General features: G+C 43.9%; 1 protein-coding gene and 1 non-coding gene across 6 annotated transcripts in view; both read left to right on the top strand.

Annotated features, from left to right (window-relative positions):
• Nucleotides 1–17036, top strand: part of LOC134927186 (uncharacterized) — a 362077-nt gene that overhangs the window by 245910 nt on the left and 99131 nt on the right. For all 5 annotated transcript variants that reach the window (XM_063921310.1, XM_063921329.1, XM_063921319.1 and 2 more), the window contains 4 exons: nt 3515–3661; nt 12491–12604; nt 14905–14988; nt 16807–16920. In XM_063921310.1, coding sequence (XP_063777380.1) covers nt 3515–3661; nt 12491–12604; nt 14905–14988; nt 16807–16920 — 459 coding nt within the window. The remainder of the gene's footprint in view (nt 1–3514; nt 3662–12490; nt 12605–14904; nt 14989–16806; nt 16921–17036) is intronic.
• Nucleotides 2606–2724, top strand: LOC134936754 (5S ribosomal RNA). The gene has a single exon (XR_010180544.1). It is a non-coding gene; the product is annotated as a 5S ribosomal RNA (ribosomal RNA).

Below are 17036 nucleotides of genomic sequence, written 5' to 3'. Positions count from 1 at the left end.
TTGTGCTACATTGTGGCGTAATTTTGAATGGGGGTACTATTGTGTGACTATGCCCCTTACTTGTGAGACCACACCCCTTTTCCCGGTGCGCGCCAAAGAAATATGGTAGGGCGCAAATGTATAGTTTGCAGGGGGGCGCCGAACACCCTAGCACCGGCCCTGCTTACACCACAGAATAGGTAGTATTATATTAGTGAAAAGTAGCAGAGAGTGAAGACTAATCACCATTGCTGTCTATACAGATGATTGACAATGCAGCTAAAAGTGGAAAATCATGTTGTCATACTGTATTATGTAGTCATAGATCACTGCATTATATGTGTGACATGTTTTTTACACGTTTAGATGTGTGTGCTCACACAAGTAGTATAACGTCCGCCTATATTATAAATGGGAGACTGTGCTGTTTCCACAGCCTCCTCTGAGAGTTCTATGCTCGCCACAGGCTCTATTTCCTCTCTGTTGGTGGCGTGAACCCACCAACCGAGTGGGAATTATGGGCGGGTGTCGACATTGTGACTGCCGGTAATATGTCGGCTGTCGGGATTCCAGGGGTATCTCGACAGCCGGCATTATAACTGCATCCCAGTGCAGCCACCCTCACATAGCAATACCTTTCTCACTGTCACCTAGCTGGGTACTGGGATCAGTTATTGATCCCACCTTGATCAAGATGTATGTAAGTTGCTTCAGACTAATACCCTGGCATTATTGTGCTGGCACCATCTTGGACCAACACCAATGCACTCACAACTATTCCCCGTTTTCAATTATTCCCCTATCATGTTGTTTCTTCACTGCACACATTTATTGGTTTCCCCACACACACTCATATTCATTTCCTCAGGTACTATAATAGTTATCCCTCGACCCCTCTACTCCTGCATTCACCTTCCACTCACCATTGCTCGAGGCACGCATAGCATATCCCTTACTAATTTTCACCAGGCCCACCCAGTCTATTCCCTATTCCACATACCCCCTTGAATCCAGCATTTTCTCATTATTTACATCATCAATATGTATATTTATTTACATGTATTTTATTTATTCAATTTATTTTAATGCATTATAATCTTTCATCCCCCTTTTCTCAGTTCTCTTGTATCTTTCTTTTAATCACATCGCCGGTCATTATCAATCTGTAAAATTAGCAGTTTTATAGTGAAGTTACGTAATATGGGCATTTGCTACCTATTTACGGCCTATTATTTCCCACATCTAAAATAGCGATCCACTATCACCAAATGTTTTTATCCCTCCGGATATGATGTCTCAGCTCTGCTATGGTAGTCTCTTAGCAACCGTTCACACTAATCCTGATCTCATTGGCATCCCTCCCATATCCACGATGACGTCCGCAATCTCGCTATGGGTGATGCATCTCCCGCCTCCCGTTCTGACGTCTTAGTTCCGCTATTGTAGTCTCCTAGCAACTGCCCACACAAACTCTAATTGCAAGGGTATTTTTCCCATATCCAAGATGGCGTCCGCGATCTCGCGATGGGTGACGCATCTTCCGCCTCCCGATCTGACGTCTTCATTACTGCGGTCTCCTAGCAACTACACACATTGGGAGATCACACCCACCAGACGACATTTCCGGATTGGTCAAGCACTAACAGGGGCGGACATAAAAGCCCTCTCCCCACACTAGGCAGCACGGAACCCGGAAGTGAACAAGCCCCAGGGCGAAACGCGTCTTCCGCATCCAGGAACAGGGGTCCCGTCGACACTACCGCATCTTGGCATTCAGCCATATTTACCTTTCTTGCTCTCTTGGCTTCTTCATAACTCTGGTGAAATCGTAAGCCCCACTATCCAGTGGCTGCATGCCACGGATAGCAACTCCTATTGCAATTCTCAGCAGCACTGTCTTAATTATCTTGCATTGAGTGTACAGCATAGGGGTGATTGATCAGAGGTCTGCATTAGCATTTACCCAGCATCTAGCACACTATTGGAAATCAGCTTATATTTTAAAGCGTTACCTGTTCATACATGTGACTAATATATCTGTTATATTTATGAATGTGTTGATTCCCATCTATTTCTATTCCTGCCTCCTCACAGCAATTGATGCATGCATAGAATTAACATATTTCTATTATAGCTTTCTATATCCTATCTGGGGTTGCAAGGCAAATATCCTATGATACATCTGGCCAACAGATATATGTTGGTGCAGCTGTGGTGAATTTGACACCTCACCATATAATTTTACAATTTTCAAACTTCATCCTGAGTTTTTGTAAAAATCTGCATTACCTGAGTGACCACATATTCACCTGGTTTCACCAGCATTTCTTCTTATATACCGCTATCTGTTTGGACAATTATAATATACCAGCAGTCAGGGATTTCTCTGTCTGTGAATTCCAGTATTAATTTTCACAAATCCAATCTTAGATAGATCACCACTTTTTCGTGGACTCTCATTCACGATTCCCGGTACACTGCACCACGTGAGTGGGAATTTCGGATCGGGTCTAACGTGAAAAGCAGATCCACCCATTTACACGATCTTCTATCTATTTCTTTTCTGTCGGTCCTAATTTTCATTATTCATACATAGGTGCACTCTCATTGGTGTTCACATAAAATTCTCTACTACCATACCACGCTGCCAGCGCCCGATCTCGTCTGATCTTGGAAGCTAAACAGCGTTGGGCCAGGTCAGTACCAGGAAGGGAGACCACCTGTGAATACCTGGTGTTGTAGAGTAGGATTTTCCTCACTTATGTGGCAGTAACACCAACAGCAGTATCACCACTTTTTTCTATCCAATAACCTCCAGACCTATCGGTCACGGGCACCATCTACGTGAGGTGCCACACCTGCCTTTACCGTTATCATTGTCTTGAATTCAGATAGGTGCATATCGTCTTTTTTTCCTATACTATACCCAGAGGAGTGACTTCTGATCATTTCTCGAATTTTTCATAAGCCATAAGAGCATAGCTATTAATTTTGTGTCTCGACCACCCTGTGGTTCCATCAATACAGCAAGCCTGTACTGGTCAAGGGGAATGGGGGTATGACCAACTAATGTCTACCACCCTTTCACACACTCTTTACCAATAAGAGACCAGAACATTTTATTTTACCAAGATGCCTCCTATGTTGCATTTTGAAGGATAGATCTCCGGTAATAACCTTTTTTGTAATAAAAGCTAATAAAAGTTATGTTTTAAATATTTCATCTTAATTATCTCATCAAATTTATATTTTTCTCCATAAGAGTGCGCCCACACAAGAGCCTTCTTTCCTCTCCCCATTGTATTATAGTGTACCAACACGCATGCACCAGAAGTCGTCATCACATTGGGTTTAGACATGCCAAGAATACATATTACCTACAGTACAAATTAGATACTTTTTGCAGAATTTTACAAAATGCTGCAAGGGATCTTAGAATTTATGAAAGTATGAACTTGAGAAATGTGTCTCTTTATATAAACAAACAGAATGCAATTGGATGTACTCTGACATCTAATTTATACCCTCCATCTAGGCCGATGTTGTCTTTCTCCTGTCAGAGTTTGGATTCAAATTAGCTGGACAAGAAGTTAAAGACACCCTGAGAAACAGTCGATTCATTAAAAATTGGATAAAGAACTCTCAAGAGTACAAACTGATGTTTCTTGCCTATTCTGAAAAGGTATGACTTTTTTTAATCCATATTTCTCTCTTTTTTTCAATATTTGATTTTTATTGAGCATTATGCAACATAAAAGAACGGGTACGGAAAGTAAAAAAAAAAAAAGTAAGGAAAGGGCGGGGGAGCACACATATTAGGTACACAATCATACAGTGTAAGAGAGCATCCCGAAATAGTAACCAGAAATGTACTAGTCAAACTAATGATAACAAGAGAAAAAACAATACATTACCAAAGAAATGTTAGATAATATGGTATAGTGTATTACAGCATAAATGAAGACATGGTAAATCAAATGGAGACAAAATAGAAACAGAATAGAATAGGAGGAGATTAGTAATATAATGTGGAAGTCATAGGATCAATATGGACCTTACACCAAGTTAATTACTGTCGTTAGACAATTGGGATAAAGATAAATGGGTTCCCTCTCTATGGGGGTCATTCAGATTTGATCGCTGCTGTGCGTTTTAGCAGGCAATCAGATCCAAACTGCGCATGCACTGCAGGCGCGATGGACTGCTGCAACGAGGATCGCCGGTCAGAGACGGGATTGGGCGAAGGATCCATTCGCATGGGCGTTCGCAAGGAGATTGACAGGAAAAGGCCATTTGTGGGTGGCAACTGACCAGTTTCAGGGAGTGTCTAGGAAAACGCAGCCAGGATCAAGCATTTTCAGGGAGGGTGTCTGATGTCAAAAATCGCTGCCTAACGATCAGATCTGAATGACCCCCTATATCCCAAGTGGTTTTGGCGCCCAATATTTGATCCCCCCAAATCAGCGTATGAAGGGTTTAGATACAGAGAATGAGTACGAGGAGCTTGCTGTTTCAGATTCGTAGTAAAATTGTTCCTAACAAATTGCATCCACATTGCACAGTCCACACATATCCTCACATGTCTTCTCATCCATCCTCTCGACCCCGGTTCACCATTGCTGTGTGACCATATCATACAGCCCACCAAGAACCTTTGCCATCTGGTGGACAACTATGCAATAGATAACACCAATCCTTGTGTATCCATGCCTATTTCCCTATAGATTTTAAGCTTGTGAACAGGGCCTTCCTACCTCTATGACTATTTGTTATTACCCAGTTTTGCTATATCATTGTTGTTCCAATTGTAAAGCACAACGGAATTTGCTGTGCTATTTAAGAAACTGGTAATAAATAATAATTAGGGTTGACAACATCTATATTTGTGACAAAAGATGAACGCCAGTGTTGGGCTTTCAGGAATTTAGTCGTTATGAGGCGATGTCGCATTATATCACGATCATTATTCAAAAAGGCAACTGTGGTATACACGAAATATAGTTAATAAGGGATGTGGGGCTATTTTAATATTAAGAACTTTGGAAATTAGTGTAAAAACTGATGTCCATAGACTATATATGAAGGAGGGAGCCGACATGACCGCAATTGCGCCAGCATAAGTTGGAAATTTGACGCCCATATTGTATGTAACAAAACTGGTGTTAAATATAATCAGTGGAGAAGTTTTTCAAATTGTTCAATGTCGAAGATACATTTAGATAAACATAAATGGGATCCGGTCCCAACACTGCTCGGAATACCAGCGCCGGCATCCTGACAAGGTTTACAAACCCACCGCCAGGATCCCGGCAGCCGGTTCCCAAATGAGCATATGCAAGCCTGCCGGAGAGGGAAGCTTCGGGGGAAGGGGAGGAGGTAGGATTAGGCACTCCCGGGAGAGGGTTAGGGTTAGGCTGCATGGGAAAGGGTTAGGTTTAGGCTGCGGGGAGGGAGGGTTAGGTTTAGGTGCCACTGGGGAGGGTTAGAATTAGGCTGCAAAAGTGTGGGTGGTTAGGTTTAGGCAGTGGTTATTGAGGGTTAGGGGGGCATTGGGGAAATTTAAGTATACTAACCTTTCCACTATCAGGAAACCCGCCATCGGGATGCCGGCATTTCATGCCCAATGCATAGAAACAGGTCTGAAATACAGAGTTCTAGTCATCTTTAGAGAGGGAGCAGGAGAGATTGGCTTTCCACTTTACTAACGAGGAGAATATTAAAGGCTTGAGGAAATGGTTCATGCCAGTATACCACCACGTTATACTGCCTTTGCTAGGGGGATGTCAGGGAGAGAGATAGCGAGGGTTTCATGGAAAGAAAGAGGAATGAGAGAAAGACAGACAGGAGCGAGAGATAGCGTGTCAGGGAGAAAGAGAGAGAAAAGGAGGACAGGAGGAGAAAGAAGCATCAGGGAGAGAGAGAGGGTGTCAGTAAGAGAGAGAAAGTGAGGGGAGCAAAAGGGAGTGAGAGTGTCAGGGAGAGACTGAGAGGGAGAGAGAGAATGAGAGAGAGAGGGTGTCAGGGAGGGAGAGATAGAGTATGTCAGGGAGAGTGAGGGAGACAGTGTCAGACAGAGGGAGAGAGAGTCAGAGATAGAGACAGTTTTAGGGTGAGAGAGGGAGAGAGAGAGAGAGAGAGAGAGAGAGAGAGAGAGAGTGAGTGTCCGTGAGAAAGACAGTATCAGGGAGAGAGAGAAAGTGAGAGTGAAAGAGAGGAGCAAGAAAGAGTGTCAGGGAGAGGGAGGGGGAACAAGTAGGAGATACATTACCTGTTCTGATAACAGCAGAGGTGTCTGATGGGGGTGGACACTTCATGGAATTAGGCCACACGAATCACGGCGCTGGTGACTTGGGACTCGGAGCTGGCCAGGTTAGGGCTGCCATGAATGACTGTGGATGAGAGACCTAAATCTTGTGAAGAGCAAAGAGGTTAAGTTTGGAGATATTTTGAGATAAGCTAAAAAGGAGATTTTTGTCTTACCTTGGTCTGCTTGGAGGCTGGCTAACCCCGTTTATGCTCATCATAAAGGACAAACAGAGAATCTGTTTTTCGAAAGGCACTAGTGCGTTGCACATAAATATGTAAAGCCCTGACCACATCCAGTGTGACCATAGCGGAATTGTCATCTGAGGAATCCGAAGGAGAATAGGCAGGTACCACTATTACCTGATTGATATGAAAACTAGAGACAACCTTAGGGAGGTAACCAAGGCGTGTATGCAGAACAGCCCTATCTGGATGGAAAATCAAAAAGGGAGACTCATAAGATAGCGCTCCCAAATCCGAATCTCGGCGTGCCGAGGTGATGGCGTGCAAAAATGCCATCTTCCAGGTGAGCCAGTGAAGATCAACCTTTTCTAGAGGCTCAAATGGAGCCTTCTGTAGAGTCCAAAGGACCAAGGACAAATCCCATGGGTTAACTGGAGGTGCATAAGGTGGTTGAATATGAAGAACCCCCTGCAGGAATGTGTGAACAGCGGAACATTGAGCCACCCGCCTCTGGAACAAAAGGGACAGAGCTGAAACATGTAACTTGAAAGAAGCTAGGCAAAGTCCAGCGTCTAACCCTGACTGTAGGAAAGCTAAGAGTCGAGAGAGGCGATATTGGAGAGGGTTCAGGCGGCGAGCATCGCACCACTTAAAATAGATGTGCCGCACTCGATAGTAAATCCACATTGTGGATGGTTTCCTAGCAGAGATCATAGTATTGACAACCTTAGAAGAGAAACCCCTAGATCTCAAGACCGACCATTCAATACCAACCCGTCAAATTCAGATGTTGAAGATCCGGATGCAGACAAGGGCCCTGAGACAGTAAGTCTGGTCATCAAGGGAGGTGCCATGGTGGATCTACAGAGAGGGTGAGTAGATCAGCATACCAAACCCGGTTCGGCCAGTAGGGAGCGATCAAAATCACTGTTACCGCTTGTGATTTGAGCTTGCAAAGAACCCTGTGGAGAAGAGCCACAGGCAGGAAGAGATACACCATTTAAAAGGGCCAAGGCACCACCGGGGCGTCTATGAGATACGCGCCAGGTCTCCTGTTCGTGCTCCGTAAAGGGGAAGCTTGTGGTTGTTCCGGGAAGCAAACAGATCGATCTGAGGTTGGCCCCAGCGAGCGACCATCATCTGGAATACCTTGGGATAGAGAGACTACTCACCTGAGTGTACATCCTGTCAACTGAAGAAGTCTGCTTCCCGATTCAACACCCCCGGAATGTAGACCGCGGAAATGGCTGGTACAAATTTTTCCGCCCATAGCAGAGTGTGGCTGACTTCCTTTATGGCTGCCATATTTCGAGTGCCGCCTTGGTGGTTTATGTATGCCAGAGCGGTTGCGTTGTCCGACTGGATTTTCAGGGCACGGTGATGTTATGATGTTCCCGCTTGAGACAGCACTCCGAAGACCGCTCGCGTTTCCAGAACATTGATGGAGAGTATGCTCTATTGACATGTCCATCAACCCTGAAAGGAACGATCTTCCACCACAGCACCCCATCCCCGTAGACTGGCATCTATCATGAGGATGACCCAATCGAGAATGCAGAAGGTGCGACCCTTGGTCATGTGGGATGTGTGAAGCCACCACAGGAGCAATAAATGGGTGTCCCTGGAGAGGCTGATCCTCCGAGATTTGAGATGCATCGGGGAGTGATCCCAGTTCCGCAGGAGTTCCAGTTGCACTGTCCTGGAGTGAAACTGTGCAAACTCCACCATCTCGAAACAAGAGACCATCTTTCCCAGAAGTCGCATGCAAAAGTGAATTGAGACAATCCTTTGAGCCAGGAAGGTTCAAATCATCTCCTGGATGGCTCTCCACTTGTTGTCCGGGAGAAAGATTCTCTGTGCCTGAGAATCCAACAGTGCTCCCAAATGAAGCATGCGCTGAGATGAGGTGAGGCTGGATTTCCGCCAATTGATCATCCAGTCATGTGAATGCAAAAACGTCAGAGTGGTGCAAATTGAATCCTGGAGACTGACCTGAGATTGCGCCATCAGTAGATCGCCCAGGTAAGGGAGGATGCGGATTCCCTGTAACCGCTTCTGAGCCGTCATTACTGCCATTACCTTGGTGAATACTCGCGGTGCCATGGAGAGTTTCAAACGGCAACACCTGGAACTGGTAATGATCTTGCTGAATTGTAAAATGGAGAAATTTCTGGTGACTTTCCCATATGAGGACGTCTAAAGAAGCCATAAAGTCTCCCTGTTCCAAGGCCTGTATGATGGATCTGAGGGATTCCATGCAAAACCTTGGGACTCTGAGAAACCGGTTGAGGGTTTGTAAATTGAGTATAGCATGGAAGGAGCCATCTGGCTTTGGAACGAGGAATAGGTTTGAATAAAAACCTGTACCGCTTTGATGACCTCCTGTGATAGCAGGGATTGAACTGAGTGCTGGAGTGCCGTAGCCTTGCCGAGTTCTGAAGGCAGACCCGTGGGAAAGAATCTTCTGGGGGTCTGTTCATGAACGTGAGGGTGTAACCTTTGGATAGGATGCCCGTAATCCAGGCGTCTGATGTCATCTGCTCCCAGACCTCGGCGAAGCGAAGGTGATGGCCGTCCAGGGGGGAGACCATACAGTCATGTTGTAGTCTTTTCGTCCGGCTTGGGAGCCTGGCATTTTCCAGACCAGGCTTGTCGTCCCTTTGCCTTTACAGGTTTAGCAGGGGGAGCTTGGAAATGGGAAGACGGCTGACCACGGGCCATACCATGCGGTAGAAAGTAACGAAAGGTAGGAGATTTCGATTTTGGTGCAGCAGAGGGCAGAAAAGCAGTCTTGGAAGCTGCCATTGTGGCTACAATTTTGTTCAGCTCCTCGCTGAAGAGTACCTCCCCTGAAAAGGGTAGGACTTTAATGCCTTTTTAGAATTTTCAGCCGTGCACCAAGAGAGTAACCAAAAGGCATGTTTAGCGGCTACAGATGAAGCAGAAATCTTGGAAGTAAACATTTCTGCATCCAGCACTGCTTTTCCTAAGAAACTGTTGGCCTCCATTATATTGTCAACATATCTGATGAGGTCAGAGCGTCACATGTTTGACCGTAGACCTTCTGTCAAGACATCCAACCAACTGCCAATAGCCAAAGAAACCCAGGCTGAAGCTATAACAGGCCTGAAAGCCGCTCCAGCATTGGCGTAGATGACCTTCATGCACGTCCACAGGTGGAAGAATTTCCCACTTTTTTTGGTCCGATTCCGCCATGGGATAAAAGGAGGAATTACGTTTGGTCACTTAAAACTTTTTATATGGATGATTAATTTAGCCAGGGCAGTCGGATTTAATCCCCTGCTGTAAGGACTTAATCCTCTGAGGTATTGTTCTCTCTGTATTGTATTGCAGCTGAGAACAATAGATGAAGGGCTTATGCTAATAAACATTGGTGTGCCTAGGTGCAGCAGAGAAGCCAAGATGAGCGTGGCTCCACCTGTAGTTTGGTTAATGGCCTTGTGTGTGAGTAAAAGTATTTTATATTGAGTACGGTAGAATATAGGTAACCAATGGAACGACTGACGGAGTGGATCTGCAGATGATGAACATCTAGAAAGGATGATTAACCTTGCAGCTGCATTCAGAATGGATTGTAGCGCCGAGAGTCTCTTTTTGGTAAGACCAGTAAGAAGACTATTACAATAATTAATGCGGGAGATAGTGAGAGCATGGATTACTGTTTTTGCAGTGCCACATGTAAGGTATGGTTGTATGTTGGATATTTTTTTGAGATGCATGTAGCAAGATCATATATATATATATATATATATATATATACACACACACACACACATATATATATATATATATATATATATATATATATATATATATAAGAGAGTACTACCCGTAAAAGGAATCACCACGGTGCCTTCCTCATGCTGATACAGACAGTAGGGTCCCCTGGGTGAGAATGGACCCAATCCCCCACAATGTATATAGGAACCAGGCGGCACTCATTGGATTTTTACAAAGAAGCTTGTATTCAAAAGGTTTATGGCATTATGGACACCGATGTTTCAACGCCGCGCAGGGCGTTTTCCTCAAGGTGTAATGCTGTGAACAAGAACACAGTGTTATGTGTTTACCTTATATGTGTATTCTGAAGGAGTCCCATAACGCCGCTTCCCGTCTGCAAGTGGTGGGCAGGACATCCGGGTCATGTCCGATGACGTCACTCCATTGCTGGGCAACACCCAATGCCAGAAGCCTCACAACGCCGCGTCTAAGGATTACCAGAAGGGACAAAATAGATACTCAGTGAAAATGTGACAAAGTGCATGAAAAGTGTAAACATATGTGTAATCTTAAAACATGTATAAGGTTAAAAGTCTACTACTCAATGTAAATCTAAATCTATATCAATGAATAGAAGGCATCGCCTATACTGTATAAAGTAATGGGTAACATGTTCACAGTCTAAAGAGATATCTAAATGAGATGCACAGAATCATATGCTGAAAATATACATTATCGATTATTGCTTCCAACTATCTATATAAATGTCATAAATATAGCCAAAAATCACATCAAAGGAACACATTCCAGGCAATTTTTCCATTTAAACCGTGTGGTTTTCATGGTGTTAAGGCAGTAAATCCACCGTGTCTCTTTCTGTGACAATATTTTTGCCCTGTCACCGCCCCTGGTCAACACAGGGACGTGGTCCGCAATCATGTACTTCAATTGGTGTAGCTGATGTTTAGCAGCCTTGTAGTGTCGTGCTACTGGCTGATCATTGTCCTTATTCTCCAAAGCGGCCTTGATAGCAGAACGATGAAGCGCCATGCCCTCTTTAAACATCCTAATGGTCTAACCCATATATAATAAACTGCATGGACATTGGTGTACGTAGATAACAAATTGGGTGGAACACGTCAAATAATGGTGAATTCTGAACTTTTTATGCGTTATGGGATGTTCGAATGCAGATCCAGATTCTAAACATTTACACGTGGTACATGCAAAGCACTTAAAGCAACCCTTTCTCGTATTAACTTTTTTGAGACCGGTAACATCTGTTTTCACTAGAATGTAAGTTGCGACCGCGTTTGTAACTAGGCATAATTGTGGTATTGTGAAAACAAGCTAAGGTTTTGTCACTCGAAACAATTGGCCAGAGAGCCCGTGTGGTCCTGGGTAAGACTGAGCTTGAGCATGTTCCTCTCCAGTAAGAAGTATCAGCCCAACAAACAAAGTAAACACATACACACAGATGTACTGTGCTCAGTGGTGGATGAAGGGAGGAGGGGCACACGCCAGTAACACTGCTGCAGAGCCTCTAGTTGTGTGACCCTGGGCAGGCACCTTACAACCTGTGGTGCTAAGAAATACTTCCTTGAGCCATCCATTCCGCCCCTATGCATGGTGTCATGATGTCACAGATTTATGGGTGGGGTCTGCACAGGCAGTACTGCTGTCCTGTAACAGTGCCGGGTGGCAGAGGCTTCAAGAGGGGAGGGAAAGGGTTACTAATTAACTTGGCCAGGGCTTGTTGAAGGGGCCTGGGTCCGCTGAGACCCCTTACTCACATTAACTGGCAGCAGACTCTCTCTCCTCAGCAGCCAGAACACGCTGCTGTGTACTGGGCTGCATGGGTCTGGGGAGGCTGTTGCAGCTCACCTACAGCAGTCCTTCTCTTCCTGCAGGGGAGGGGGGCACTATCGCACTCATCACGGCCCCTATGGATTTGCCCCTGGCTGAGTGGCAAATAATGCCCCCCTGTGCAGGACGCCGCAACGCTTTGCAGCCAGTATTATTTCTTAAGGAGATTTAAAAAAAGGCCCTGGTCACGGCTTCCATGATTAGGTCATGCTCCCTGCATTATCAGGGCCTGGCCTCACTCTCTACGCCCCTGCTGGCCTTTCACATACAGATGCAAGGATAATCAACATACATGGTTGGTTCTTGCTTTAGCATAGTATAGTAGGCTGCCGTGTCCGTATAAAAAAATGGTTGCAGATGTATCCAATAATTATGCAATAAGACTAATACATTGTGTGTGGTTTTTTTTTGTTAGGCTCAAACTTACCAATGTGGAAAAAATGATCAAGATAAACTGAATAAAATTAAACTTCAAGAGAACAAAAAAAGAGATAAGGAGTTTCAAGAGCTTGCAAAACTAATACATCCGGTGAGAACAACGCATCGTGGGAGAGAAATGTGATGTATTTGTAATTGAGGGGAATTTCCATGAAGGCTGGTTTTCAGCTGCACCTAAGTACTGTAAACAGAGCAGGACAATAATGTGCCATGGGCAACCCCCTTGAAACACATTTTACGTCGATAACCCAAACTCCGGGTGCATCCTAAGGACGTCTTTCCTCATGTGCCTTTCCTTTTCTTACTTACACTATCCATACTCCCTTTAATGGCACCTAACCCCGGGTTTTCTATACCTGTTCTATATTGTCATGTACTGTAAGTGCTGTTTTCTTGTTTGCTCATTTGATTATGTACTGTGTAATAGGCGCTGCGGATCCCTTGTGACACCATATAAATAAAGGATAATAATAATAGTAAGGACCTGGCAGGTGGCTCTCCAGGCAGCAGTATGGCATTCCAGGTACTCTGTGAGCCAAATACAGGTACCACCATGGCAGTTATGGTACTGCCACCATTGGTTAACTGGGTATTTGAATGATTCAATGAGGAATCTGGAATAAGTGAATAATATTATTATTTAAGCACAAGCACAGTGCCAAGGAATAGTGGTGCCCTTAGGCTGGAGGTGAAGCACAGCGAAGACAAACATACTGTCTAGTACAGAATAACTCTCAGGGCCTAATTTAAGCCTCACTGGTTTCTGTCTCTTGGAACGTTGATATATTACATATTCCGGACTTGGTTTATTTCTGGAACAAGATTTTATCTTAACTCTACCTTGTACTAATTTAGAAATTCTGGGTTTGTTATCTTTTAAGCCTTATTACCTTTTTCAATCAGGAGCAAAGCTAGGCTTTCTTTCACCTAGGGCAGAGCTGGCCTTAGGCATAGGCAAACTAGGCAAATGCCTAGGGCATTTGGTATGCTATGGGGCGCCAGCATCTTCTGCTGATTAAAATGATATGCGGCATGCCTATATTCTGTGTGTGACTGCGCTGTATCTGCATACGAAATGCTACGTTGCGTGTATTTCTGGAAATTACTGTAATGTAGCATTTCATATGCAGATACAGCCGCAGTTGCACACAGAATATAGGCATGCTGCATATCATTTTAATCAGCAGAAGCTGCATGTGCATCCTAGCCACATAGTAATTCAAATAAGATGCATTTTCATAAACAAAAGGCGCCTGATGTTAGCAGAGCTGCCAGCTGACACATGCCAGGCATCTCCTGCAGAACTAGCGGTGGTGCTAGGGGGCACCAGCCAAAATCTAGCCTGGAGCATCATATTGGTTAGGGCCGGCTCTGACCTAGGGCAAACAATCAAACTCAAAAAGTGGAACATTTCAATAAGGTACAAAACTTACTGGTATATAGTTAGGCTGTAGACATACTGTATCACACCCTGCTTGACATAAAATAGGATATTCTACAACAAAGACATGATTTGTAGAATCCTGAAAGACACAATAAACATTGCTTGCACAAAATAAACATGATACCTAACAAATATACTGTTATACAGGCAATACAAACCGGGATAAAGTATGTATCCAACCGAAAATAACATGCATTCCACTCAATGATAAATCTGCCATATACAAGGTTTAAGAAAGAAATTACCTCTTCAAATGACCTGTCTTAAATTCAGTAGGCAGCAAAACACTCTTTTGAAGGGTTTCCATTACACTATACAAATATCTTTCACTTTCCCTTCACTACCCCTTCATATCTTCCTCACTGCCCCCTCTATTGCTCTCCATTGCCTCCACATAGCCCTTTCATTGCCCCTTCATATCTCTTACTATCTCTTCATAGCGCTCTTATTGCCCCTTTCCTCCATTTAATTTCCACCTCAAAGTCCTCCCTGCCCTTTCATTGCCCCTCCATATCTCTTGCTTACTCCTCCATATCTGTCATTGCCCTCTGTAGGTATCTCACTGCCCCTCATAACTCTCACAGCCCTTCATTGTCCTTGTAAATATGTAATCAGTGGGGCAGGCTTCTGCTGCTGTTACTAACACTCTGTCTTCCATGCTGCTTAGACAGGAAGTGACGTGAACACACTTCCTCTGAGTGCGGGGCGGCCTGACTTCTCCTTAGATCGCTCACATAGTGATCCGAGTCAGAGTTTAACCTAATCATGCCTCACCCCTCTCAGTCTCTGCTGGTGCCCCCCACATCCAGTGCTAGGGGCAATAGCCCTGTCATCCCCCCGTCCCTCCCCATAGCTTTTCACCTGTTATAAATTATGAATGATTTATATTTGTGTTTAAACATTACTTAGTGGTCTGCATAGTCATCTATTTTCTATTTTCTTTCCAGGTTCCACTATCATCAGATATGAAAGCCAATACATTTTCCTCTTATGTGTTTCCTGTGCTTCACACTTCAGTTCATGCACTAGAGGTAAGCCCCAAGAACATACGGTGAGATAAATGGCTCAGGAGGCACTGGCTAGTACCAGAGCCAAATTTACACATAATATATGAGCCCAATGTTTCATGTGGGCATTATACACAGGTGCATCAGTATATACTTCTTGAAATTTGGTGAGTTTTGATCAGAGATGTGTGGAAAAGGTGGGTAGGGGAGGCACTGCCTCGCCTGCCATAGACCTTTTTACTCCAAAGTATTGGCTATAAAAATTATTAGAATAATACAAAGAAGATATTTCTAATATTTTCTTTGTATTTTTCATATACTTTATGTTGGTTGTCCCTGCTGTATCTCAAACTTAATCATACTTAAATCAATCAGAATCTTCTTTAGTGAAATAATAACTTGCACTGCATTATGTAATGCTTATTAACAATGAGTGATCTAGAACTTGAATTTAGACTGTAAAATGTAGGAAGCTGATTGGTTGGTATTTTATCTCTCTCCACGATTTGATAAACCTCTCCCTTAATTATTATCAGTTGTGGATTTTACCTTTGGGCTGCATGAAACCCTCAATATTTTCCCGACCACGGGAGATATTGGCCCTCATTCCGAGTTTATCGCTAGCTTCTTTCGTTCGCAGCGCGGCAATTAGTAAAAAAAGCGGCACTTCTGCGCATGCGTATGGGGCGCAGTGCGCACACGCGACATACTTTCACAAAAGCCGATGCAGTTTCACACAAGGTCTAGCGACGCTTTTCAGTCGCACTGATGGCCGCAGAGTGATTGACAGACAGTGGGTGTTTCTAGGTGGTAACTGACCGTTTTCGGGGAGTGTGTGTAAAAACGCAGGCATGTCGGAGAAAACGTTGGAGTGGCTGGGGAAACATAGGCGTGGCTGGCCGAACGCAGGGCGTGTTCGTGGCGTCAAAACAGTAACTAAACAGTCTGAAGTGATCGCTAGGTAGGAGTAAGTCTCGAGCTACTCTGAAACTGCACAATCTTTTTTTGTAGCAATGCTGCGATCCTTTCGTTCGCACTTCTGCTAAGCTAAGATACACTCCCAGAGGGCGGCGGCCTAGCGTTTGCACTGCTGCTAAAAGCAGCTAGCGAGCGATCAACTCGGAATGAGGGCCAAAGTGTGTGGGAGGAGAGGGCTGTAAGTGACCCAGGGATCATAGCTTCTCTCCCCTCATCACCATACACAGCAGGCTAGATTGATGTGTCTGGGTCCTGTGTATCCTTTTATCTGATGAAAGAATTTGGGACTGGACACACACACACACACACACACACACACACACACACACACACACACACACACACACACACACACACACACACACACACACACACACACCTCCTGAGTCCTGTCCCAGGCCCCAGTGTGTAAGTATTGTAGAACAGAGGCTGCTGCTTTCATGTGAATAGATAGATAATACATTTTATCTTTCTGTGTATTTTAGAGTTGTTTAAGCTGTCTGTGGGCCTTACTCAAGTTTGTTAGTAAACCAAAAAAGCACATTAATGGGCAAAACCATGTTGCACTGCAGTTGTGGTGGGTGTAACATGTGCAGAGAGTGTTAGATTTGGGTGTGGTGTGTTCAAACTGAAATCTAAATTGCAGTGTAGAAACTACGCAGCCAGTATTTACCCTGCACAGAAACAAAATAACCCACCCAAGTATAACTCTTATTATTAAACTAAATTGCAGAATGACAATAATCATAAATGGTTTAAATAGAAATGGAGAAAATGTCAATATTTTTAACATCTTTATATAATATATATGTTATATATGCTATGATTTTTCACCATACTTACATTACCTTATCTTCCTCATAGGGAATACCCCATAAAATAGTTGAGGAAAATAAAGATATATTGAAGAATACTGGGATTGATGCAATTATGGAAGAACTTGATAACTTTCTTGTACAGAGGAAAACAATTAAAGAGGTGATTTTTATTAAACCCCCTTTTTTATTTGTACTTATAAGCTGAGATAGCCACTACTACTACTAAGTGTCTATCGATTCTTGTTATGTTTGCTTACTGTTTGTAACATGCCAGGT

Source organism: Pseudophryne corroboree, chromosome 1, assembly GCF_028390025.1.
Source record: "Pseudophryne corroboree isolate aPseCor3 chromosome 1, aPseCor3.hap2, whole genome shotgun sequence".
Lineage (NCBI taxonomy): Eukaryota > Metazoa > Chordata > Amphibia > Anura > Myobatrachidae > Pseudophryne > Pseudophryne corroboree.
Note: the sequence above shows the minus strand (reverse complement) of the source record. Positions and strands in the feature narration are given on the sequence as shown.